We start from the raw sequence: 27,437 nt of genomic DNA on the forward strand, positions 1-27,437 counted from the left end.
GAATACAAACTATACAGATGCTAAAACTGTCATGAGTTGAAATATACAGAAGTATTTCTGTGCACACATTTTGGCAAAGATCAAGGGTAGATGTAGAAAACTGAAGTGGGCAAGGTCTGACCCATGATTCATGTTAAATATGGATCCACCCTTTGGCCTCTGCTAAAGACTGGCCGAGGAAAACGAAGTCTTGGATGTCCATCCCAGTTCATCCACCAAAAACCAGAAGTATGGGAGGCCTCGTGTGTTACTGTTAATAGTCCCTTTTTTTTTCTGAAAAGTAAAGGAAAGTCACAAAACAAAATAATAAAATTACCTGGTTTTCCACTTCTTTTGTATTTTTAAGCTAAACATCCAGCTACTGACAAAGAGGAGAGCATCATGTCACGCCTGGGGAAGGCCTGCCCTGGCTCGGGGCGGAGGATTCGCTAACATCCGGTCTGCGCTAACACCGCCCAGCCCTGGCGCTCCGTCTCCCCCTGATGCTAGCCAACAGAAGCCAGGTTCTCCACCGCAGATCATGTGCGTCGCAGGAGTGGGAAGGAAACGTTAACAGCAAAATTGGAAGTCCGATCAACTTGACAGGAAGCAAAAGGAAAAGTCTTAGGAAGGGGACGTCACCTATTACGTCTATAGGATAGACCTGAAAGCATGAGAGAGCCCTTTGTCTTGGGAACTTGATGCTGAGGACAAACTCAAGTTCATTTAGTGCCAGTCACTTTAGTCTTTTAAAAATACTAACTTAAAAGAATAAAATCTGGGTATTTTTCCGTATAAAACATGAACTGAAAGTTATTGGTAGTAAACAGTGATGGTTTTACTGTTAACGTTTCGTTACGAACAATGTCAAAAACACAACAGCAGCAATCTTTAAAGAGCTCAAATTAGTGTAAAAGACAGGACTACAAAACAATCTGAGTTTTCAGTTGGCGATTAAAGTGCTCCTTTTCTTACGGTAAGTAAAAAGGCAAGGAAAGGAATCATCAGTCACTGGCAACAATCATGATAAGAGGTCTTTTTTAGGGCAAAATTTAATAGTACGAAGAAGTTTACAAAAATAGATCGATGCTATTTGGGGGAGTAATACTGTACTTTTTTCTCAATTCAGTTTTGATGTATTGTACCTGATCATACAAAAATTACTTCAAATTCAAACTTGACTATATAAAAAAGGGAGAGATGAAATGAACTCATCTAGATGACAGATCTGGCAAAATATAAGAATGAAAAACTTCTACCTAGGGCACTTATTTCACATCCAGGTGTCACCCCCATTTTCAGCCGGTAGCTTGTATCCTTCCCATGAGATCACAGGTTTGGAAAGTCATGCAGTACAAAGTCACAGTCACAATCTTCTTTCTGAGGCAACACGACCAAGTGGTTTCTGTTTCCTTATTAAAATGCCAACTGGTTGTCTATTTTTCTTTATCCCATTTATTCATATCCACAAGTTAACAAAGAGCGTCAACAATTCTTGTAGGTGGAGTGGGGTATTGCTGGATTGAAGGCTCTATAAGACGTCTTTACTGATGGAATCGGAAGGCTTATTGAGTTCAACCCTCACACCTTTTTCACCTGTGAGGTTAAAAAAAAAAAAGTCATTCATTCATTCATTCATTTATTCATTCATTCAGCACCAGAGAGCTTTTGTTATTCTGTTACTGCTTCCCACTGAGCTCCTACCAGTGCACACACCGCCACAGCTTTGCAAACATACATCATCTGAAAACTGTCAGACTTGCTACCCTGCAGCACTGCTACAATGAACGAGTTACTCTGAACTGGTAAACCCTCACAGGGGAAAGCCATTCTCTACAGAGATAATAATTTTATCTCCTTTTTACTTAAAAAGCAATTTGAATTGCTATAAAATAGCAGTGTGTTTGGCGTCACTGAAAGCACACCACTAGGGTTCTGCCACAAATAATAACTTTAAAAATACATAGAAAAAGCAATGCACATCCAATTTTATAATTTTACAAAAGGATGATATGGGATTACCAATGGCTCATGAAAATACAGCACATCAGTAATGTGAGGATGGAGGACTTTTGGAGATATAAGATAGGGTTAAAGGAAAGAGGGAAGTGGTCCATCTGATGGAAAACTAAGACCCCCTGCTCTCAAGAGACAGTTGGTGGTGGGGGTTGGGGGGTAGGACTGGCATCCTGAAGGATCTTCAAATTCGGTTCGAGCGTGTTGATCTACAGACACCACCGGCTGGCAGGGATGGCCTCGACGTGCTTGGCTGCCTTACTGATTTCAGCATTTCAATTCGTCTCCTTTGTATTCACTTTCTTCACGTCCACATTCAACGTGGAAGACCTGGATATTCTCTAGAGAGTGTACGTTTAACAGGGAAAGGGTATTTACTGACTTCCTTCTAACGGGACAGTGAGACAAGTCAGACGGCATTACCACGAGCTGGGCAGCCGGTGACTGGGAAGGGTAATCACAGAAAAACTCAGCTTGTACTTGAATCATTTTTTCGGGTTTCTGGCCTCAAACTTTCCTTATCTTCGGACAGTGTTGGTTAAAGAGAACAAGGAAGATGACTTGAGAGAAGTCTCCCTTTTACATCAGGGAACTAAGGAATCTGACAAAAACAAGGGGGCAAGCCTTCGTGGAGTTAATAAAGACCGTGCGTGCGCTCAGGGACAGCAGCGCGGGACTGTGGGCTGCCCGCCTTACGGTTGACCCTGGCCCCAAATAACGTTTACCTGTTAGATATTTTACTTTAGCTCGCGCTCTCTCATCTGCATCAAAATACCAAACAGTTATTGCGTACCTAAAAGAAAATTTAGAATAGGGTAAGAACGATCACACTGGGGAAAAAAAAGAGTGGTATGCTCTGGCAATGGTCTATGACAAGGTGTAATGCCAAAACAATGCCTCGACCAAATGTTATCAGAGGACACCGAGCTCAGTGATGACCCACCTCTTCAGGAACCTCGCCGCTCAAGAGCGCTGCGGAGAACCAGAAGTAGCTAAAATAGATGTTGCGAAGCTGAGTTTTGGGGCTCTTCTTACTACCTGCTTAACCTACTGGATTATTGTTGTGAGCCCACAGAAGATCAGAAACAGACAGGAAGAAGGGAAAAGAATGGCCCTGACAGGAAAAGCACAGCATCACTAGCGAAAGTTCTCAAAAAAGAGAAGAGAAGCAGAAGAGGAGTCACGGCCTGGGGCCCTGTGGCAGAAGGGACGGCTCCCAGTCCAGCAGCTTCTGAGGACACCACCGTAGGACAGCAAAGACTAACAGTGGGTGTTTATAATTTTATAATCTGGTGTCATCAAGAAAGAGGTAAATTATGCTAAGAGTTTTGGGGATTTTTATCAAAATAATTTTACACTGTGTTTTGACATGTGAAGTTTATTTAGCTAAAATTAATTCCTCCAAAAATGTCACTTGTTTGGAATAGCTAGTTCCCCAAATAAAGGAAGAATTTCTGGTTTATTAAATACTACAAAGCACACTGTGACACCTCCTGGTCCCAATAATGGGGAAAGTGTTCACATGTTACAGGAAGCAGAAGCGCACTAGACATGGGGACTGCTCAGCAGAACGCAACAGTCAGAGTATCTTAACTAGGGCCGGGGCGGGGACTCTGGGGGGGGCATCAGTGACTGAATGAAGAGCCCATGCGTGTGACAGACCTGTACCAGGTAACGTATCTGAAGGAAGGAGTCAAACGCAGACTGGAGGCAGAGTCTGGGAGTCTGGGCCAATGGGGAAAGTGAGGCCAGCAGATCACTCAGCTGCAGAGAGACCAGGCTGAGGTCTGAGTCTGGCGTCCTGACTTCAGATTCTGCTCCCTCCACGTAGCCTCTTCTATTTTCCGAGGTGGCCATGGGAAGGGAAAGGGGCACAGATAGATAATTTTCTTTTTGCCCATGCCCCAAACTTCCAGTTACTTAGTAACTGGAGTCTTGAACAACCTTGACCTTTGTCCCAGGGCTTCCCTAACACTGTCATACCCCTTGCTTCTGGTCATTCTGGGCCCAGCTGAGCTCCTGTCTTCATGGTGACACCTGGGCCATCTACTCCATCTATTCCAATTAACACCCAATTTCTCCTTCCTCGAGTTCTGTAGTATGTACCCTCCACAACTGTCTGACATTTACTACTTAAAAATGTTTGTCATTTCTTCATTTAGAAATGATACAGGCAGACCATACGCAAGACTCCTTAAAGGGAAAGGTTCATGGAGCAGCTTCTAGGTCAAAAAGGGTTTTAAGAAGCAGCATAGGCAGAGATGGGCGCTGGGAAGCCAGGAGAGATGGGGGATTTAGGACAGCACATCGTGTGATGGGACAGGACCCCCCCCCCCCCGCCCCGGTTTCCATTCATGGCTTCTTAGGATCTCCAGCCACAATTACTCAGCTTGCTGCTCACTACGTGAATGAGGGTTAGGGCAACACAGCTCAGAAGGAGGCAAGTTGAAAAGGAGTGCCTGGCTGGCTCAGCTGGTGGAGTGTGCGACTCTTCATCTTGAGGGTCATGAGTTTGAGCCCCATGTTGGGTGGAAGGAAGGGAAAGAGAAAAGAAAGAAAAGGAGAGAAGAGGAAAGGAAACAAAAGAGAAGAAAAGGGAAGGGAAAGGGAAAGGAAAAAGCAAGAAAAAAAAGGTGATCAAGTTTTGGAATTGGAGCCTCATTAGGCTGGCCCATGCCGGATACTGCTGGGAGAAGCCAGCTCTTCTCCCGGTGTGACTACAGCTCGGCCCCTTCTCACCAGACCTAACCACTGCTGGCCAGTAACTCACAAGATTCAAAGTCCCTTCTACAGTGAAAAATAGGTATTTGCAAAATAGTGCAATTTTTCTACAAATATTTGTAACAATGTCTACAACATCTTCTATTTTAAGAGTCTTAACATTTCAAAGTAGAAAGTGTCAAAAGTATAACAAGGCTCCTAGGTACTTACTTTAAAGCTACTGGGTTATTTTTCTCCCATGAACTCCCACACATGACAACCTTTCTTCTCCTCTCTTCATTTCTACTCTCCAGGTGCCTCTTACTTTTCTGTTTTGTTTAATTTTTCAACATCATCCCTCTCATTTTCCTCCCTTTGAAAAGCTGTCCTTTTCCTTCCCTATCGAGCCCTTCTGTCCCCCAAGTGAGTGCTCTCACAGAATCGGAACAGATTATAGGTAGAGATGCACAAAACAATGAGACAGGGTGTAGAGAGGAGAGGGCCGGCCTGTACTTCCAGTTCTTACCCCAAATGGAAGTGGTTACACAAAGAAAGACACAAACATTAAGCACTAACCAAGAATAAATGGTAAATAAAATTATTCAATTTTAAAAAGTCACGACTGAATAAGGAACAGAAGATGCTCACTAGAAAACCCTCAGGTACATTCATCCATCCCCTCCTCTCCTACCACAGTCTTTACCAATTTTTTCTTAAAAGAAATACTACACCTTGTAGAATATGCTGGTTGTACTTCATGAGGGTTGCGACGGTCAGACCAGAAAAATAGCAGTCTATCAAATTTGGGTTCAATGTCAGCAAACTGGGCTTTGCCTTCTGGAAAAATTCGAAGTATACCTCCACTTACCTATGGAAAAGAGCCCAGTATGTAAGTACGAGAGCAAGAACTCTACAAAATGAAATTTAGGGAGGGAAAAAAAAGACCATTTCAGAATCAAAACTCTTAGCTGGATTATTCGCAAAATAAAAGGTATGAAGAGAAGCTGAGATTCCAAGTACACTCACTGATAAAAGGAAAAATTCAATTCTTGTTTTAGGGATTTCTGTAAATACCGATGAATCAGATGAGTATTATCTGAATTCAAAAGGCTTAAAATGACACTGGAAGCAAGTTTTAAAAACTAGCACATGTCTCTTATGTAGGTATGTTTATGATGTGCTTAATTAGCCTAAGCTTTTAAAATGTGTCCATTTCAAATTATCTTGAAGTGGTGATGTCAACTCAGCAGTTTATTGTGTTTCAGGGTTCAACAGTAGTAAGACAGCAACAAGTTCAATGCCTCTTATTTAAAGAATTCAACTAGGGACATGTGCACTCCCGGCTGGCTCAGTCAGTTAAGCATCTGTCTTGGGCTCAGGTCATGATCCCAGGGTCCCGGGACTGAGTCCCGCATAGGGCTCCCTGCTCCGGGGGGAGCTTGCTTCTCCTTTTCCCTCTGCCCCTCTCTCTGACTCTCGTGAATAAATACATAAAATCTTTTTAAATAAATAAGGAATTCAACTACATCAGTAGAAGGTGTCATCACTTATTGTCATCATCATCATCACTGTGGTCATTACCAGAGATTATAAGTCTCCCTTTCTAGCCTGGGCCTGACACACTGATGGCCACCTGTGTACAGAATGGGATTCCACCCAGAAAGGATAATTACTATTTACCCGAATAACCATCCATCTCTATCTGGGATTAGATGGACTCAACCTATTCATTCCAATACCGAATGAGTGTTCTGGGACCTGAGGTGGACCCCGGGTATAGAGTAGGGAATAACGTACACAAACGTCATCCTCCCGATAATTACAGTCTGGGGGGAGTGAGAGCAAGGCACGACCCACCCGCAACTGAGGAGCTCTTTACCCTTGAAGAACTAACTCCTAAGCAGGTAGATACTCGAACTGAAAGGAACTTTCATACTCAATCGAGACACCACGGACGCTGAGCCTAGAATGTCTAGCCAGACAAGCTGTTCATCAGGCTCATCCTTAAGTTAAATTCAAACTACCCGAACCTTCCCCAGGTTCTGTTCAGACTGATTCCCACGGCACTCATGCAAACATCTAAAGAATCTCTAGACTGTGACCAAGAACACATCCTTTTCTTCCCCCTGACCGCTGACTGTGATAGTGGAGTATCACAGGGGATCTGCTGCAAATGTTTAAAGAGATAATTCAAGCTTCCAATCTTCCTCTGACCCCTGAAGCAGATGCCCCCCCCCCCCCCCGCAGTCGGTCTCATAGCAATCTGTCCTGCGCTGGGCAGAACCACGGATCAGTCGGTCACTGTTCATCTGCCGCTAGCTTCCCTCTGCCAGATCCCAGGCTCTGTGAGGGCTGCTGTATTTCTGCTCTATCCCCAGCACCCACAACGGTATCTGACACACTGCACACATTCCTGTAATCTTGCAAAGAAGTTTTCAGTTCTACCTACAAAAATACTGGGGAGTTTTCTAAGCTCAGGCACTAATTTAAAAACTATATTATTAATGACCTTGGCTAGGTCAGAACAAAACTAGAAAGAACCTAACAAAATACAGAAGTTAGGAGTTGCTCAAACATTTTTAGCTTTTAAGGTATTCACAAAATTGGGGAAAAAAATAAATTTTGCAGTTTTAACCAAAGTAACACCAATCTGTTTTGTCCATTGGGCTCAAGGTGAATGACCAGATCTATGTTTCTATTTTAAACTTTGAAAACTAGAACAGAAAAACCAAAATTTACTTAATTTACTTAGCAATAAAACTTACCTCCCTTTTGAACTCGGACTGAGGAGAATCTTTAAATCTGTATGACACAGAAAGATTACTGAGCCCTGTGAGCATATCCTACTAGGTTTTTACATATTTAAGACTTGGTGGTTTTCCCTCCTGTGTATATGTTTGTGTGTTGGGGGCAAGTGTTTTAAAGGTTATTTGATTTTTAAAACTTGCCCTGGCTACCCAGGTACGTTCATGCTGCGAAAATCCACTGAGCTCTATACAATGTGTTCACTTTTCCATTTGAATTTCTTGCTCCAATGAAAGTAAATAAGGATTTCTAAAAATCAACCAAACATTAGTTTAGACAACCTCCAAAGTAATATAAAAGCATGACATACTTTTGAAGTTTCAATCATTTAAACTCAAGTGAAAAAGGCCAATATTAAGGAAATAAACATTTAAAACAAGAGAAAATTAAATGTATACTCTAATTGGTTTTAAAGGATTTGTCAGTATTGATAAACTTCAAGTTTTTTTCCACAGTCAGAAAAAGAAGGAATCCTGCCTCCAATATTCGACTCCGCAATCCAATGCCAGATAAGATCTCTGCAAGAGGAGTAGGCAGGAAATAATCCGCAATGGTTGTTTACACATAATCTCTCTCAGAAGCCATTATAAAACAGTTATTCTCAGCAGAGTTTTTTGTAAAAGGTATTAAAAGGTATATATTTTAATGAAATCCACTGTGGTAACAGTTAAATTCTGGGGAGCACCTGGCTGGTTCAGTCGGTGGAACGTGTGACTCTTGACCCCGGAGTCATGAGTTCGAGCCCCACGCTGGGCGTAGAGCTTACTTAAAAAACAAAACGAAACAGCAACAAACAAAAAAAGTTAAATTTTGGATGCATGCCTCAGTATTTGAAAATAAGAGAATCTACTTTTTGAGATAACATAATGTTTCAAGTTATAAAGATACACTCCTAATACCCAAAACCAAAACAAATCTAAGAAAATTTTAACTATTCTATGTGTTAAAGTAAAGACAGTCTCCCTAAGAGGAGTATGAGTCTTAACAGCTATGGGGAAAAAAAATAAATGGTCAATGAAGTTGCATACCTTGGCATCCCAGTCTTGATTAAGATAATATATACACGTCACACATCTTCCATCTCCATTTGGATTATCAACATGACGCACATAACCCGTTCCATTGCCTGGATAACAAGCAACCATGGCCTGTAATAATAACGATGGGGATTTTAAAAGTCTATACATTTATGACTAAAAAGGCAAAATACCTTATAAAAGAAATCTCTGATTTTTGGCTACTCTTACACTTAAATTCTTCTAAATAACGATCATATCTTATAGATAAGAAGGGGCCAAGATAGCCTATGTTGAAACTTACGAAGAACACACAGGTAGGCTGGTAAATAACCCAAGGCCTGGTGAGGGCTGCTTCACCGTGAAGGGAGAAACCAACATGAGAGGGAATCGGAGGCCAGAAGGATCGCAGGACACACTTCCAGGATCTTTATTCATACTGATGATTAAGATCAAGTGAGTTTTTGTTCCGCTCCACGGGAGACTTCTATCCTCCCTGGGCTGACCGCAGACAGAACACCAGCATGACGTCTGACAGCCAAACACCTCATCTAACAGTCTCTGAATTTTGAAGGTCAAAACAGTCACTCATTTAATGTCAGTGATTAAAGAAAAGGCCAAGTGACAAATTAGCATAGGACTAACTCCTCTTCAAACCAGAAAGTCATTTTTTGCTCACATTGTAACAAGATGTAGTTCAGAAGATTGATGGGTATTAATAAGCATGAAGGCAGAAAAAAGGTCCAAAATAAGCACCAGAACTCACATGTTCTAGGACTGTAGTACATAATAATCGACTGAAATTAGAAAGCATGGTTACACAGAAAAAAACCCAGGAATTATGAAGAAAACAAAACAAAGATGGTCAAGGTTATCACTTATTCTGAAATCTTATATTTCATGTTTCCTCATGTATATAATTTCTTCATGTATTGAAGTCAACTGGTCAGTATTGTCAATGAATTAGTACAAAGCTATCAAACAGTAATGAAATTACATTATTTAACATTATATTACATTATTAATGACATTATTTAACATAAAAGACAAATGCTAACTTGTAAAACTCATATTCAACTGATTAGTGAATAGGTAACTCGGTGTTCCATCTCTAAGAGACTAGGAAGCGTTTTAAAACTGAAAGCTTAAAAAGACTTACATGCTTTCTCTTGGGACTTAAGATAATAACAGGCAGAAGAGCATGGGTTTGTGGATTTAATAATACTCAATAAAAGAAAAACTCAAACAATTTCCCTGTCACCAGCTGCTAATGGTATAGCACATGCAAGAGACCCTGAACAGGAACTATAAGAAGATACCTGCTTAACAGTGCAATTAATCCACCTGTGATTAATAAAGACAATCATCGTAAATCACATGATACATTCTTATCCACAAAAAGGATGGAAAAACAAAAAACAAAAACCAAAAAACCCAATCCGAATTCTTTCCTAAAGTGGTCTCATCTCAAAAAAGTTCACTCAAGCCTCTCCAACTATCTGGTAACCTCAGCGTCTCTTGTGCAAAGAGCAAGGGGGGAAATCTTCCTTTGTCCAGCCACCCCACCCATCCCACAGCAAACCCCTCCTGAGCACAGCTGTGTATCTGAGAGGCCCTGGTGCGAGGAGAGGGGAGCGGTGACCACACTGATGAACAGAACAGAGTCCCTTGCTTTTATTCATTAGGGAACCTAGTGTGCTGAAATAAATAACCGGTTAACAAACATGTGTAATATACTGTTAGGTAGTTATCTTTTCATAAAGTTGAAGGATATGGAGAACAGGATGATTTCTAGAACAGCAGTAAAGGAAGACCTATGTGAGGGGCTCACATCTGAGCACAAACTTCAATGAAGGGAGTGGCAGGTCGTGTAAATATCTGTGGGGTCAGCATTTCCGGCTGAGGGAAAAGGAGAGCAAAGGCAGAAGTGGCTGGGCCAAGTGGAAAACCACAGCAGACCAGCGGGCCTAGGGGAGCAAAGGCAAACTATGGTGGGCTCAGCAAGCCATGGTCAGGACTTTGGATTCTGTTCTAAAAAAGTCACAAGAAGCCAACGGAAGAGATGTCTGATTGATGTTTTAAGAAGGTCAGTTTCAGTTCTGTATGAATAAAAACTAACAAGTGCAATGAATGACCTCCATATCACCCACTACCTAATATTTTTCAGATGCTGTTTGCCACATACTATTTTAAGTAATCTGTGTCTACTAACTCATCTGGCACAACCACATGAGGTAAATTAGTATCATCACCCCCATCTTTATTTAACTGATAAGGAAACTGAGGTCTTGGGGGCCCCTGGGTGGCTCAGTCGGTTAAGTGTCTGCCTTCGGCTTAGGTCATGATCTCAGGATCCTGGGATCCAGTCCTGCATCGGGCTCCCTGCTCAGCGGGGAGCCTGCTTCTCCCTCTCCCTCTGCTCACCCAGACCTCTCGTGTTGTCTCCCTCTCTCAAATAAATAAATAAAATCTTTAAAAAAAAAAAAAAAGTAAACTGAGGCCCATAAAGGCTACTTAGCGTTTTCGGTGTCTAGGACAGAGGAGCAGGGAGGAATGCAGGCAATGTAGCTTCGGAACCCACACAGCTAGCCGCTACTCCAGACTGTGGGCAGGAGGGAGAGAGAGAAGGCGGCGAGCTGGCTACTGCAGCTTCTGGGAGAGAAACCAAAAGGAGGCCTGCCCAGGGTGACAAGGTGTGGGGTGAATTCTGAAGGCAGAAAACCAACGGGATCCACTAATGGATCAGAAGTGGTGAGGAAGAAGAGTCAAGGACGGCTCTGAGGGTCTCTCCCATGGAATAAAACGCACAGGAGTTCGCGCTTTCCAGAAATGGAAATACAAGTGGAGGATGGTTTTAATAACACGCATCCTGGAGGAAGGAGTTTCTCAGCAATGCTCGTGACCCCCCAGAACAGAATCAAGCTGCAGACATCAGGTTGATGCCTCAACATGGGAGCCGACTGTATCAGTCACTTTGAACCTGCCTTCCCAGGAGCCCTTGGGGTATGGGGAGGTACCTGGGGGCGGCCACCGGTGGAGAGCTGCAGTGAAGTAAGAGACCCGACAAGCAGATTCTGCCGCAGCCTCCAACTAGGGCAGCAGTTACCTGCATGTTGGGACATACCTGAGAAGACAGCAAGGCAGGAGTAGGAGTCCTAGAACACGGACAGACAAGCCCCTCCAGCCGTACAAGGAGAGACTACAGGAGAAGGACAGAGCCTAATCACACCCAGAAAAACCACGCTATCACAGAAAATCTGAGGCCCGGGGGGCCGTACTCCTAGATAGATGATCTGGGGAAGGACAAGCCCTGTAGGAAACCTGCAAAGGTCTGGAAGGGTCATGAATTTATGCAAACAACTGCACAGCCCCAATAATGACATAGTGACACTGCATTTAGTAACTGATGCATGTACCGAGACTCTTCCCCATTGGGACCGTAGCAAACATAAACACGTGTATCTCTCGGAACTGGGACTAAGGAGTGCATTTGGGATGAGCCCCGGGGGACGTATGGAAGTGCTGAGTCACCACTATACAGCACACCTGAAACTGAGGTAACCCTATGTGTTAACTAACTGAAATTAAAATTAAAACTTAAAAAAAAAAAAAAGGCATTTCTCTAAGTCTCATGAAATCTAGCAGCTACGAAGATTACAACCAGTACTCATACTTAAATAGTCATCCTTAGCTATGATCTGCATCGTCAAAATTTAAAGTTCCTTAAATGTAACATAGCTTTTCCAGTTTTGAAATAATATTCATGTTCTGTTTCTTAACTGGTAATTTTGTTTTCCTGGTGTCTTTTACATATATGTGCATGACGAAGACTCTGATGTTGCTCGCTTTTAATATGCAACTAACATACTCTTATTCACAATACTTTCAGTAAATTCAGTTTATTTTCTATTAATTTCTTGGTAAAGCAACCGATAACCACTCATTCTCTACTCATAAGATGTGCTCAAACACCTTATTAGTCTAGATGTCATGGAGAGCATTAAAAAATACGGCATTGACAGGAACTTAAATAAAAAGTCTTAAAAACGTGGAAAAATACAGATTTATTTTTATATGTAGATACGGCATACCTACCATATCACCCTACAACAATGGCTGTTATGGTATCTATCTGAAAGGACCTACATGGAAGAGAGAAGAGAGGAGAAAAAAAAGAAAAGAGGAAAGTGGGCGCACACAAAACGAATGATGAACTGAGTAGTATAAATAATAAAAAGAATTTGGAAAAATGTTGGGTAAAATAAAATAAGGGGACGAGGCTTTGAGGTACATATAAGAAAGACCTAAGGTTATCTTTAAAGGACAGATGTGATTTGATACAGGTGAAGAGAAGAAAAGCAAAGTGTCTGAAGATTACAAATACATTGTGTTAAGGGACAGTGGGGTCACTTTTAAGAAGGCAGCTTCTTTATTCTAGGATTTATATGGAAGATATTATGTAACACGCTGCTTGGGTCTGCATGTGGACGTCCCCCCAGATTCACAAGCTGAAATCCTAACCCTCAAGATGATGGTAACAGGAGGGGCCTTTGGGAGGTGCCAAGGGAACGACGGTGGAGCCCGCAGGACTGGGATGAATGTCTTATAAGAGGCCCTGCAGGGATCGCTGCCCCTTCTAACCCTGGAAGACAGTGGGAAGTCGATGGCCATGAACCAGGAAGAAGGCCCTCACCAAAGGTGACCAGCGTGGTGGCCTTGATTTTGGACTTTTCAGCCTCCAGCACCGTGAACAAATAAACTTCTGTGGTTTATGAGCTACCTGCTGTTTTAAACGCAGCCCAAATGGACTAAGACACACCTATGAAGGATAAAACTGTTCCAACAGATTTACGTCAGAGGTACCGGTTCTAAGGCTAAGGAAAGGCACTAGTGTCTATCAAGGAAAATTAAAATGAGACTTATTATAAGGACTGAAGTGATACTCTAGGGCTGTCCTGTCCTTTCTCAGGAGAAGCAGGACGAGGAAGGACTCTGTACTCCTATAAGGTCTGGGGTAGAGGACAGCAAAGAATCTAGGCATTTGCCTGAAAAAGAAACAATGCAATTGCTCCTTTACAATTCTGCGTATGTTCCTAATCTGCCATCTCTTTGAGATGCCAGCTTTAAATATTTCAATTTCCCACTGGGAAAAAGCCTATTTCAACATAAGCAAAACAATTAAATACTATTTTTTCCTTTTTGATATGAAAATATACATGATTGAGGATGTTCTTAAGATAAGAAACACCATAAATTTGTTTTTCACTCGGAGAATAAAAGGAAGGAAGAGGTTTGTGATACCACTTTGGAATCTGAAGACATTTATTTCTGGCATTGGAAGACTTGTATTCAGTGTGAAGCTGAACCAGGAAACTTTAAAAAATTTTTTCCTTTTTGAACAGAATTATTATTATTTTTTTAAAGATTTTATTTATTTATTTGACAGAGAGAGATCACAAGTAGGCAGAGAGGCAGGCAGAGAGAGAGGAGGAAGCAGGCTCCCTGCTGAGCAGAGAGCCCGATGCGGGACTCGATCCCAGGACCCTGAGATCATGACCTGAGCCGAAGGCAGCGGCTTAACCCACTGAGCCACCCAGGCGCCCCTGAACAGAATTATTTTAAAACACTGATTCAAACCTACAAGAACGAAAATTTTACGGGCTATCAAAGTAGTATTTTCCCTGAATGAGGGGAAATGGTGTACTATCTGAAAATTTATCCTATTAAAATGTACTTCCTAGGGGCGCCTGGGTGGCTCAGTCTAAGTGAAGGGTCAGACTATTTTTTTTTTTTTTAAGATTTTATTTATTTACTTGACAGAGAGACAGAGAGAGAGAGATCACAAGTAGGCAGAGAAGCAGGCAGAGAGAGAGGGAGAAGCAGGCACCCCGCCGAGCAGAAAGCCCGATGTGGGGCTCAATCCTAGGACTGGGATCATGACCTAAGTTGAAGGCAGAGGCTTAACCCACTGAGCCACCCAGGTGCCCTGCACCTGACCTTTGAAGCTTCTTCCCCAACTATCCCGAAAGCACATCCACCCACCACTACTGCTGCCTCTGGGTTACATACATCTGTCTCAAATATGAGGAAAAAGAGGTCACCAAAGGAAGTGAACTAAGAATAGGCTGGTATTTACTGCAAGAACAACCAAATTTTAAAACTGCAGACTTCAATTATACCTGTTTAGGTAACTCTCATTTCCAAAAAAATACAATTAAAAACTTTATAAAAAGTCATGTATTTTGTTCATTAGGGTGGGAGGGGTAATGGAGATCAATCTAGGTACATTAAAAATTTTACATCTCAACTTAGTTGCTAAAACTTTAATATTATCAATAAATATCCCACCATAAATGCCTCAGACTGTGTGTTTTGGGAGGTACATTTTTCAAACCCATGTCATGACAAAAATGAAACTCACACTGATAAACAGTATGCGGCAAGAAGGACAAGGACAGTTTCTCTCAGTTCAGACCTCCAGTCCACACGAGGCAATGAAGCCTGTTCAGAGATCAGCACTGCCTGAACGAACTAATTCCAGTAGAAACAGAAGACTCTGAGGAGGCCCTGAGAAAGCACCATGAGATCACAGCCAAGTGTACAGATGAAGCCATATTTGAACGAAGCGGAAAGGAAGTATGTAAGCTGTAGAGAGGGTATTTCAAACAGAATGAATTATGTAAAGCAAGTTCTAAACATGAGAAAATACAGAACCATTTGGTGACAAGGAATATTCAGATTTGCTAATAAGCCCAGTTCTCCAGAAGGGGGAAGAAAACTGAAAAGGTGAGAGGGGTCAGCCTGGGGACACACCTGAGTGCCTTCTTATTCTACAGGGAGAGGAAAGCCAGCACTGTGAAGCAAGGGAGCGACATGATGAGAACTGTGGGTCAGACACAGGGTCAAGCCGGAGGGAAGAAGCCTTTGGGAAAGGGGGTGGGGAAAAACAAGACAAAAAACAAGATCAGGGACACCTGGGTGGCTCAGTGGGTTAAAGCCTCTGTCTTTGGCTCAGGTCATGATTTCAGAGTCCTGGGCTCAAGCCCCACATTGGGCTCTCTGCTCAGCAGGGAGCCTGCTTCCTCCCCTCTCTCTGCCTGCCTCTCTGCCTACTTGTAATCTCTGTCAAATAAATAAATAAAATCTTTAAAAAAAAATCAGACAGAACCCAAGTGTTACAGACAAAGGCAGCAATCTGATGTAGGGGAGGGGCTTTGGGAATGGTAGGGAAAGAGGGAGCAAGAGCTGAGTGGAATGGGGAGGGGTCATGGCCATGAGATAAGGGAGGGGACTTCGTAAGTACTTTCATAGTCGGGACAGGGGATGTGGCTGAACAGAAGATGGTTTCTGAGAGTCTGTGCCTGGTTAAGAGTAACAGACCATTAACGGAAGCAGGGAGCACGGGCTGGGGGAGGCCAGTTCAATTTTTGGACATTTTGGACATCTGCCATGCTGGTGGACCCTCTGTGTGGAGATGTCCAAGGGCGGCTGGAACGCAAGTCATGGCTGGAGATGCAGACTCCGAAGCCATTTTCACATGGGATAGCAGGAGCCATGTGGCTGCTAGAGACTGCCAAATACCAGAGTGTAGGGAGAGAAGAGACCAGAGGATAGGTTCTTAGGGAACAAACTCATTTAGAGTAAAAATGGATTAAACTTTGCTTTCCTGATCACAGCAAAACCAGTTTAATAACCAGGCAAAAGCTGACTAATCGTAAATAATAAATACGCAGTACAAAACCACAGGACCACAAGGGCATTCAGCTTGTTTCTGTAAAATGTTTTAAGAAACTTCTTGCCATTATAAATAACACTGCAATCAACAACAGTTCTGTAGATCTGTCACTGTAAACATCCTCAAGGCCTCCCTAAAATTAAATTCCTACAAGTGAAATTATAAGTCTTTAAATGTTTTTATTGCCACAATGTTCTCCTGAATGGTTCTATCAGCTGATACTCCCGCCAGCTCTGCAGGAGTAGACACATCCTTCCCACTCACTTGCCAATCCTGGCTGAATTTTATTCTTCTAAAAACTATGTAATTTTTTTGGTAAAAATATTAGGTAAAAATCTGTATCACTATTTTAGTTATATCTCAATTTGTGAAAGCAAACATTTTTCGTATTTTTATTGGCCATTTGGTTCTTATTAACTGCTTACTCACATCCTTTACTCACTTTCCTCTTGGGCTGGTCATCCTTTTCTACCGATTTTTTTTTTTTTAAAGATTTTATTTATTTATTTGACAGACAGAGATCACAGTAGGCAGAGAGGCAGGCAGAGAGAGAGAGAGAGAGAGAGAGAGAGAGAGAAGCAGGCTTCCTGCGGAGCAGAGAGCCCGATGCGGGGCTCGATCCCAGGACCCTGAGATCATGACCCGAGCCGAAGGCAGCAGCCCAAACCACTGAGCTACCCAGGCGCCCCTTTTCTACCGATTTTTAAGAGCTCCTCAGCTACTAGCCTTCCATCCTGTGACATGACAGCAATTTCAACATTTTTACTGCACTCCTACAGAATACTTTAATACAATATAGTTATTATTTGTGCAGGAAGGCAGAGTATAACCATATTAATTATTGACATAAACTAAAGTTTTAAAAAGTCCAAGAGACTTTCTGACTATATTCATAGGAATGTGAAAAATGCAGGGGAAAAAAAGCAAAGATAATAAATAGCATTGTTCCAAATTATTCCCCAAGTGGCCCAGGAATGATGGACAGTTTGAACACCACACAACTACCTTCCTTACTGGGCCCTCATTCTAGCCCAAGAGAAAAGAACTTCTATATACATTTGAAAATCAACTTGCTTAAGGGCAAAGCTTCCAAGAGGCAATGTGATCTAGAGATATATAATGATGCCTTATTAACTCTCCCTTTTCGGAACTGTAGTTACATACTTTATAAATTAGGAAGCCATCTGGTGAAGCTGTTTCTATTTGAGCTGTCTAAGCCCTACTGTCAGAACAGAGACCTATAATTTGCTAACCTTGGTTCCAATCTCACCAGCTACACACAACCCTTCCCTGGGCTCCTAAGTGGGGCTCTGTATTTATGCCACTCACTGCCCCCGCCCCCAGCCTGCCCCCACTAACCACAAACTTGAGGAGGAGGACAGAGCAACCTCTCTCCCATGAGGGCTGGGGATCCCAGGCAGGCCTCAGCTTGATCCCCACCCAGGGAGTGGCGTGATTTCATTCGAGCCCATGCCAGGAGGTATCACTGGTAAGACACATACTCAGACAGCTAGGGTAAACCTGTTATGTTATTAATACAGCTCCCTGGCAGAGTATGCAATTTAGCATTAAAAGAGAAACAAAAAGGGAACAAACAAAATACTCAGCTGTTTCACATTACAAACATCTGCTTCAGCACTTCCCTTGGCCTCCTGAGCCGGCACTGCACTCGGCACGGGGATACAGGGATGTGCAGTTCAACACCTGTTTCAATCCCAGAGTCCAGAAGAGAGGTGTGATTTTAAACTCTTCTTTATACATTATTTCAGCACAGAATACAATGCATATTTACTTATTTTAAATGGACTGGAGGGCATAGATTAGTGGTTCCTGACATGCCTCCTGGAGCAGGAGGTTAACATCTGCAAAACCCCTATGGAGATACATAATCACTAGTTAATGCTGAAGATGCTGATAAAAAATCTCACTCCAGGGGTGTCTGGGTGGCTCAGTCAGTTAAGTGTCTGCCTTTGGCTCAAGCCATGATCCTGGCGGCCCCCTGCTCATGCTCTTGCTTGCTCTCTCTCAAATGAAAAACAAGCAAACAAAAAATCTTTAAAAACCAAACAAACCAAAAAAAACCAACTGTCACTCCAGTGGGATAAGCCCAGTTTTCTCTTCTCTGTTCAAATCCAGAGGGTATGGTAGCTTGCCTAACAGATACCAGAAACGACTACAGTAGAAAAGAGTGGTGTTCAGGATATGTGGTTTGGCTCCAGGTATCACAAAGGGGACCGCTGCTCCTGCGTGAGCACATGTATACGACTCTAATGAACCCTGTGGCGTATATATTTGGAATGTACCCCAGGCCTTGGAATTATTGCTGGTTCTGTGATTAGTTCCCTATCAGGGAATTTTGTTGTCTGATCCCAAGAAGGTTAAACTGAATCCTACAACCAGAATAGCACTTCTGCCTGGAATAAAACTCTCAGAAAAGGTACCTGCTAGAGTTCCTAAAAAATGGGGATGAGGGACTTTATCCAGTTTAGAAAAGTTTGTAAGACTAAGTTTGCACTGAGGCACCTGGGTGGCTCAGTGGGTTAAAGTCTTTGCCTTCAGCTCAGGTCATGATCCCAGGGTCCTGGGATGGAGTCCTGCATCGGGCTCTCTGCTCAGCAGGGAGCCTGCTTCCTCCTCTCTGTCTGTCTGCCTCTCTGCCTACTTGTGATCTCTGTCAAATAAATTTTAAAAGAAAGAAAAAAAGAAAAAAAAAAAGATTATGTTTGCGCTTACTGGCTAATACGTGTTTGTATGTGTGGCAGAGCTCCAACTGAGTTCTGCTTTCACAGTAACATGCCTTTTGAAGATTTTATTTATGTGACAGAGGGAGACACAGCGAGAGAGGGAATGCAAGCAGGGGAGAGGGAGAAGCAGGCTTCCTGCTGAGCGGGGAGCCTGATGCGCCCCAGCAACATGCCTTTTGAAAGTCAGGTTTGGGGACAGTAGATCCGTCATCCTCACTTCCCTATACCTTGCAAACATGCGCAGTATCTCTCAAAAAGAACCTACTACTCAAACAACTGCAAGCTGGATCATAACAGGTGATATCGTGCAGAAGTATCCAGGCCAGTGGGGTAAACACAACAGTCGCACTCACACAAGGTAGCCAGACAGCCAAGATGATGAATGCTCTCACAGGAACCGGTGTCAGAAAAGACTATGCAGTCAGAGTGACAGAGGAACACAATTTTGAAGGATAAAAATACAAGTTTTCCAGAGTAGGGGAAGATTCCCAGTAAAGGGAACAGAACAGTTGGAAAAAGCAAGAACGAACATGGCACCCCGAGAGAAATGCCAATGGGTAAACAGTGTTGGAAAAGGAAGTACGCAGTGCAGAGCAGCTGGAGACAGGGCAGAAAAGACAGGCAGGGACAGGGCAGAAAGGCTCTTACTGACTTGCTGGGAAGCTCTGTTTCATAAGCTCGTGTAACCAAATGTGTTCAGCAAGAATCACTTGGTGATACATGACGCCCAACCCCTCCACCTGAAATCATCATGCAGTGGTACAGGATGATCCCAGGTACAGACCTGGGATCTCGGAATTTTAAACAAACACTCCAAAGATTCGGAGTAGCAGAGGGCCAAACCCAGTTATCGGTAGCAAAATAAGCCAATTTCAATCTTACCAACGTCACTTGGGCTACTGGTAGGAAACAGATGGGATGGTGTGGGATCAGGGGTTACCCAGAGGTGAGAGACGAGAGCCTGAATGGAGGGGAGTGGGACTGCGGGGATCAAGACAGCCGCAGCAAAGTTAAGAATGTGAAAGACAGATTTGGGGGTAGTGAGACAGAAGCCAGAACTCACTGAACAACAAAACAACAACAGCAACAACCAGGGCATCTGGCTGGCTCGGTCACAAGAGCAGGCAACCCTTGATCTCAGAGTCATGAGTTTGAGCCCTATGCTGGGGGTAGTTTACTTAAAAAAATAAAGAAACAACTACCACAACTTAAAATATATCCACTATTTGTTCACTGAGCGAATATTTTCCAAGCACCTACTATATGCCAGGCACTTTTCTAGATCTTAGGGATACGACAATGGACAGAACAAAAAAGTGACTGCCTTTAGGCAATACATATTCCAGTAGAAAAAATGACAAACTAATTACATCAGCATTGAGTATAAAATATAGTCTGTTCAAAGATCAACACTACAAGAAAAAGCAACAGGAGTGGGGAATACAAGGCTGGGGCATAATTATCAACAGGGCTGTCAGGTCAACCTCATGGAGAAGTTGACATCTGAGAAAATGTTAAGAGATGAGGAAGTGAATGTTCCATGCACACCTTGCACCTGACATGTCTGAGGAAATGGAAGGTCAGTGTGGCCAGAGAGGAGAGCAAAGCAGGGGAGACTGGGAGATGAGATCAGAGAGGCAAGGGTTGGGGACACAAATCACCTAGGGTTTCAGGGACCACCATAAAGACGAAGCAGAAGGGGAAGTCACTGGTGGGTTTTGAGTAGTCAGGCTGCCATGTAGAGCAGAGACCGGCAAACTACAGCCAAGTGTCCTTGGAAGTAACATGTTATTGGAACACTCCTTCGTTTACATTTTGTATGGCTGTCGTCACGTTACAACAGCAGATCTGAGCGGCCATGATAGAGACTGTGGGTCCTAAAATGTTTACCTCTTGGCCCTTGGCAAAAAATGTTTACTGACCCCTGGTGCAGAAAATGGAGAGAAGGCAGCAGGAGTGGAACACTAGTGAGGAGGCTACTTGTACTACACCAGGTGAGGGACGACTGCTTGGGCCACGGTGGTAAGAAGCGACTGGATGAAAAAGCAGGACTTCCAGAAAGACTGGCATGGGCTGGGCTGTGAGAGGCTGACTCTTAAGATTCTGGCTTGAGAAGCTGGAAAACTGTAATTACTGTAAACAGATGAAGACAGCAGGTGAGGGTGGGGGCATGTGGGAGATCAGAGGTTCGGTTCTGAACATGTTCAGTTAGGTACGTAAAGCACTGTTGGAGGAAGGCAGTCCCTGCTTTTAAAAGACCTTAAATTCTAGTGGGACAGAAAGGAAAACTAGAAATTTCAACACAACTAACAGTAAAGAGGACCAAGGCAGGCACGGGATACTATTCCATGGCAAGGGAAGTTGGGGTCAGAGAAAGCTTCTTAAAAAATGGGCCTTGAGGGGTGCCTGGGTGCCTCAGCAGGTTAGGGCCTCTGCCTTCGGCTCAGGTCATAATCTCAGAGTCCTGGGATCAAGCCCCGCATCGGGCTCCCTGCTCAGCAGGGAGCCTGCTTCCTCCTCTCTCTCTCTCCCTCTGCCTGCCTCTCTACCTACTTGTAAAATAAATATTAGAAAAAAGGGGGGGGGCCTTGAAAGAAGAGTATGAATTAGCCAGGCAAAAGAGGTCAGGGAGATTGTTCCAGGAGAAGAAAAAGTCCTAGACGAAGACAATAGACAGCATGGTGTGTGTGCGCATGTCTCATGTGTAACTGCAAGCAAGGGGGAGCCTGAAGCACCCAGCAAGTAGTGTGACAGATGATATCCAAGGCCACCCCCTTGGAAGTTTAGTGTTCCCTGATAATCAATTTGGACTTTATCTCAGGGGTAAGAGGGAGCCACAGAAGAGTTTTGAGCAGGGAAGTGACTTATCAACTCTAAGTTCTCATTCCCTTGAGTGGGTGACTGCAAGGCACGTTGCTGAAGCACAGCTAGAAGTCACAAGCCTGCTTTTCTTCCTGGAGCTGGAAAACCACAGCTATTTCCTTTTGTGGGGTACTCTCCAAAGGAATGTTTGTGTTTTGTTCTTAGTTTGATATTCTTGATGCAGAATCAATGCAACAATAATAAAGAGTGGATTTTTTTAAATTTCCCAAAATGAATGAACGCACTCAAATGAAGTGCTTCAAAGTGTCAACTTGGCCCTAGCCCTACTGCTGGGAGAGATATTCAGTAATTGCTAATGTGCTTCTTTCAGTTTAGGACTTAAATGGGCACAGAATGGGACTCCTTCTTAGCTGAAAAGACTGGTCACTAAAAACACACAAATCAGACCCTTAAGAAATCAGTAAGTCCAATAATGAACTGAGTCTTTCAGTAATAACAGTAAGGATAATGATGATAATGATGATAATAATAACAGCATAGCTCCCTTTGCGGACAGATAACCAGAGACTTCTGGAACATGTTTGTGGTGTGACCAACAGAGATTCCAGCCACGGCCCTTGTAGGAGAATGGATTTATTTTATGGGACTTTAGTTTACAGAACTTGCATCTGGGGCAGCTCTCTTCAGTCCTGCCACCCTCGACCTCCAAGTGATGCTGCGAAGTCCTGTCTCCATTTTACCGGCAGTGCCGAAGCACGCTCTCTGCAGAGCCGTCACTCTACCGCACAGACGTACAGTTCCTGCAAGCACCAGATCTGGTCCCAGAAAACAATGATGGACCTGTTTCAAAGAACATTAACTTCTACTCCGTCTTTACCACTTTGAACGAGTTTAATGTTCATTGCTTTCTGCTGAATTACTTATAAATCGCCATACCTAGACACCCCTGTAGTATTTATTTTCTGGGTTTCCCCCATCAGATTTTGGACTCCTACAGAACATGAAGCAGATCTTATTAATCTGTGGCCAAATACAGGTGCTCATACCTCTGTTGAGTCAATCAATTAATGATTAATAGTAGAGAGAAAAGGGAGAGTAACTTCGACAATTTTAATATGATTTATTATTTTTTCTTCTGCCATCAGCTGTGGAAGTGGCTTTCTCAGCAGTGCCCAGGGTGAGCACCGGAAGACCATCGTGAAAAGACATCATCTGCACTTTAATACAAAATGCAAGTTGAGTTTTACCATCTTCTGCTAAAAGTTGACAGGATGACAAAAATAATACACATACATTATACACATGTGTGCGTGTGTACATACGCACAGAGGTGTAGTTACTAAATTACGCCAATAGACTGGTTTTCATTCAGTACCACATGGCTTTATTTTGGGGCTAGGTACAGCTTATCTTTAAGAATGTTCCAAGTAGGAGGCGCCTGGGTGGCCCAGTGTGTTAAAGCCTCTGCCTTCAGCTCAGGTCATGATCTCAGGGTCCTGGGATCAAGCCCCACATCGGGTTCTCTGCTAGCGGGGAGCCTGCTTCCCGCCCCACCCCCTGCCTGCCTCTCTGCCTACTTGTGATCTCTGTCAAATAAACAAATAAAATCTTAAAAAAAAAAAAAAAAGAATGTTCAAGTCAGGGAGCATGGCAGGCTCAGTCAGTAAAGCATGTGACTCTTGATCTCAGGGCTGTCCGTTCAAGCCCCACGTGGGGTGCAGAGCCTACTTTCAAAAAGGATGTTCAAGTGTACCTAGTGAATGGTTGCGGAAAAGAATCTAAATAGAATACAAAATTTTCATAGCAAGCATTAAGAAGTTAAGTTGTCTAAGCCTTCACAACTACGGACTTGTAGACATCTTGCCAGGAACCGGGAACCTCCAGTGTCTGTCTCGAGCCCGTGTCCCCATAGCCCATCAGAACAAATGTCTGTACCAGTCTGCTGCTTCTCCCCAGCTCTTCCAAGCCACAGGCTTCTTTGGGCCCCAGTTTTCTGCTGGCCCAGGCTTAGTCTTTCTGTCACAATGTTTACTGAATCCTCTTAAAACCTCATCTACCCTGCTCATCGGATCAATATTACGTGTCAGTCCGCTACAGGTCAAGTTCCACAGACTGTCATTCAATATTATGTCTAAACAGGCTATTTCTTCTTATTATGTTCCATTAGCCAGCATACAGTACATTTTTAATTCTGATGTGGTGCTCAGTGACTCATCAGTTGCATATAACACCCAGGGCTCATCACAGCACATGCCCTCCTTAATACCCATCACCCAGTTACCCCATCCTCCTCCCCCGCCCTTTTGTAACCCTCAGTTTGCTTCCCGGTGCCCAGACGCTCTCATGCTTTGTCTCCCTGATTTCTTCCCATTCAGTTTTCCCTCCCTTCCCCTGCAGTTCTCCACGTTATTCCTTATGCTCCACACATGAGTGCAACCATAAGATGACTGTCTTTCTCTGTTTGACTGATTTCACTCAGCACAATAAATGTGCTGTTGATAGGAGAGGAAGTTGTGTTTTGGTCCTAGGTGGGGCTCAGGGACTCTCTAAGCAGAGCGACTCACCGGCCCTAAGATAGTAACTGAGGAAGGACGCTCTAAGGACAGGAATTTGAAGAGAATGTTGCGAGTCTTAAGGTGGAGTGTTAAAGGTCAGGCTCCCCTTTTGCATATAATTTGAGAGACTTTTAAGTAAACTAATTATGAAGAACCAACCAGATACATTTGAAAGAGTCTTGAGGAAAATCCTCCCCCATGTGTGATTGATGGTAAGGTGGGAACTGAGCGAAGTGACCATTCACTTCTTAGAATCCCCATCCACGCCTGTGTCAGCAAGGAGGAGAGCCTACTCTCTTTAGCCTCTGGCCAGTTAAACTAGATTTCTAAAAGATTCTATTTATTTATTTGACAGAGAGAGAGATCACAAGTAGGCAGAGAGACAGGCCCAGAAAGAGGGGGAAACAGGCTCCCTGCTGAGCAGAGAGCCCGATGTGGGACTCGATCCCAGGACCCTGAGATCATGACCTGAGCCGAAGGCAGCGGCTTAACCCACTGAGCCACCCAGGTGCCCCTAAAGCTACATTTGTATCAATGATTTTGAATGAATGAGCATAACTGTTCTGAGGAGGAGAAGCTGAGGTAAGTGCACTTTACAGGAAACCCACCACCAAGGACTGAGTATCACTGTGTGCCAGTCACCTCACGAAGAACTTTATGTTTATTCTTTCACTTAATTCTCAGAATCCCTGTGAGGCAGGTATTATGCTCACTATGTGGCGTAAGCTACGCAGGGGGATAAGATGGTTTAGCAGAAAAGATACCTTAAAAAAAGAAGACAAAACAAAAAACCAAGGCATTCTGGTTGATCCTAAATTTCAACTAGCCACTGGGTTGCTGCTAAAAAGCTCCAGCCCCATTAAGCTACATTAAATAGCAGGACGAGACTCCATATTTCCCAGGCCCTATTCGCTTCTGAGGATACAACAGAGAGTATTTTTTTTTAAATGGCCAAAGTGCTGAGGGCAATGTCCAGTAAGGAACAGGACAGGATGTGAACAGGTTTAGCCTGGAGAAGACACATTCCCTGTAGACCGTAATCTCCAGAATATAGGGGCTGAGTCACATAAAAATAGCACCACATTTTATGCAGTGTTTTCCAGCTTGCAAAATGGCTTTTACTTTCCCCAAAGGCAGCCTGAAAGAAAGGCGGCACACTGAGATTCAGAAGACCGGGATGTGAAGCCTGACTGCCTGCGCTCAAATTCCAGTGCTGCCCTTTCCGGGCTGCGTCACTCTGGACAAATCATTTAACTTTTCTGAGCCCCACTTCCCTTATCTGTAAAGGGAAAATAACAACGGTATACCTGCATGGTGAACGAACTAGTACCCAAAACAGTGATTAAAAACACTGCCTACACCATAGTTAATGGTAGCTACGACAGACACCTGCGGGGCACTGGATGGACGCCAAGCTTCCAGAACTGTGTCCTCTTTCAAAAAATTAGGATTATCACTACCTACTTGTGAGTAGATAAGGCTATGAATTAAATAATGCAAAAAAGGAAAGTGTTCTGTAAATCTTAATGGCTTTGTTCTTTCACAAACACCTTCACTATAATCTCTGAGAGCCTACTATGTACCACGCACTATGCTAAGCATAACCTGTACTATTATCTCATTTAACCCTTCCCACAGCTATAGGAAATGTCTACTTCTACTAGCCTCGCTTTACAGACAAGGAAAAGGCCTTGGGGTGGCTAGTTTACACGGGGCTCAGAGCTAAGTGGTCAGCAAGACTGAGGACCCAGGTCTGCTGGACTTTGTATAACCCAGCTTACAGCCTCTGCTACGTGGCTTTCCATACACATTCCTGCATTTACACATCTCCGCAGTTGGCAAAATGCCTCAGACGTGTAAGCTGTTCAATAAAGTCCCTTAGTCAAATAAAAGAATGTTAGCTCTCTTCCCCCGGTATGAGCATTGTAAGGAAAGAGGAGCTGTAGTAAAGCCTCTACTCCAAGCGCCCGCCACTAAGTGTGCAGAGATCCGACATCGCCACACCTGAGCCATGTTTCTTCATTTCTAAAATAAGGAACCTGAACTGTTCAGACTTCCAATCTGGTTCCAAGACAATATGGTTCCATCTGGCAATACTACCCTTTTAAAAATATTCTACTTATTTATTTATTTGGGAGAGAGTGAGTGAGAGAACACAGGCAGGGGTAGGGACAGAGGGAGAAGCAGAGTCCTGGCTGAGCAGAGAGCCTGACGTGGGGCTCGATCCTGGGACTCCAGGATCATGACCTGAGCCAAAAGCAGATGTTTAACTGACTGAGCCACCCAGGTGCCCCTCATCTGGCAACACTTCTGACAGAGCATTCTAAAGACTCTAAAATTTCAAATTGAAAGAGCCCATAAGGGTCTGTCCCACACTCTTCAGACATGGGAATCCCCAAAAGACAAAAATCTGGGTTTCCCAATCGATTTCCAAACCTACATTGCTTCTTTCGTAAATACACAGAACAGACAGTTCAAACAGGATTAAAGGAAATAAACTGGCATCACAAAGTCCAAAAATAATGGGTTCCAAAGTTAAACAGTACCTAGTAAATTGTATATTCTAGAAACTCAAACTAACTAAATAAAAACTTGTTTTATTGGTCACTACAAAACACCAGGTTTCATTGCTTAAAATACCACCTCAAAGACACATTAAGATACTATTTCCTAATTTTGTGAATACCCAATTCTGATAAACAGGCAACCTCAGAATAAATTATTTTGATAATAGAAGCCTTGCAGTAGCACTAACTACCTTTTGAAAGAGTTTTTAAGGACTTTATTTATTTATTTGAGAGAGAGACAGAGCACGAGAACAGAGAGGGTCAGAGGGACAAAGAGACTCCCCAACGAACAGGGAGCCCAATATGGGGCTCAATTCCAGGACTCTGGGATCATGACATGAGCTGACGACAGATGCTTAACTGACTGAGCTACCCAGGAGCCCCTAATTAGTTTTTAAAAAAAATTTTTTTTGAAAGAGTGTGCAAGAGTTGGGGGGGAGGCAGTGGGGTGGCAGGGAGAGACAGAGGAAGAGGGAGAAAGAATCTTATGACGAATC

General features: G+C 43.3%; 1 protein-coding gene across 3 annotated transcripts in view; it reads right to left on the minus strand.

Moving 5' to 3' along the window:
• Window positions 1-795: 795 nt before the first annotated feature.
• The window catches only part of EGLN1 (egl-9 family hypoxia inducible factor 1), a 58,181-nt gene continuing 31,539 nt past the window's right edge, over window positions 796-27,437 (minus strand). The window contains exons 2-5 of one of the 3 annotated variants that reach the window (XM_082718922.1): window positions 8,529-8,648; window positions 5,427-5,563; window positions 2,721-2,788; window positions 796-1,575 (exon numbers count right to left, since the gene is read on the minus strand). In XM_082718922.1, coding sequence (XP_082575048.1) covers window positions 1,511-1,575; window positions 2,721-2,788; window positions 5,427-5,563; window positions 8,529-8,648 — 390 coding nt within the window. In that variant the 3' untranslated portion in view covers window positions 796-1,510. The remainder of the gene's footprint in view (window positions 1,576-2,720; window positions 2,789-5,426; window positions 5,564-8,528; window positions 8,649-27,437) is intronic. The other 2 variants (XM_082718924.1, XM_082718923.1) reach the window with 2 other exon arrangements.

The sequence above is a fragment of the Mustela nivalis genome (assembly GCF_964662115.1).
Source record: "Mustela nivalis genome assembly, chromosome: 2".
NCBI lineage: Eukaryota > Metazoa > Chordata > Mammalia > Carnivora > Mustelidae > Mustela > Mustela nivalis.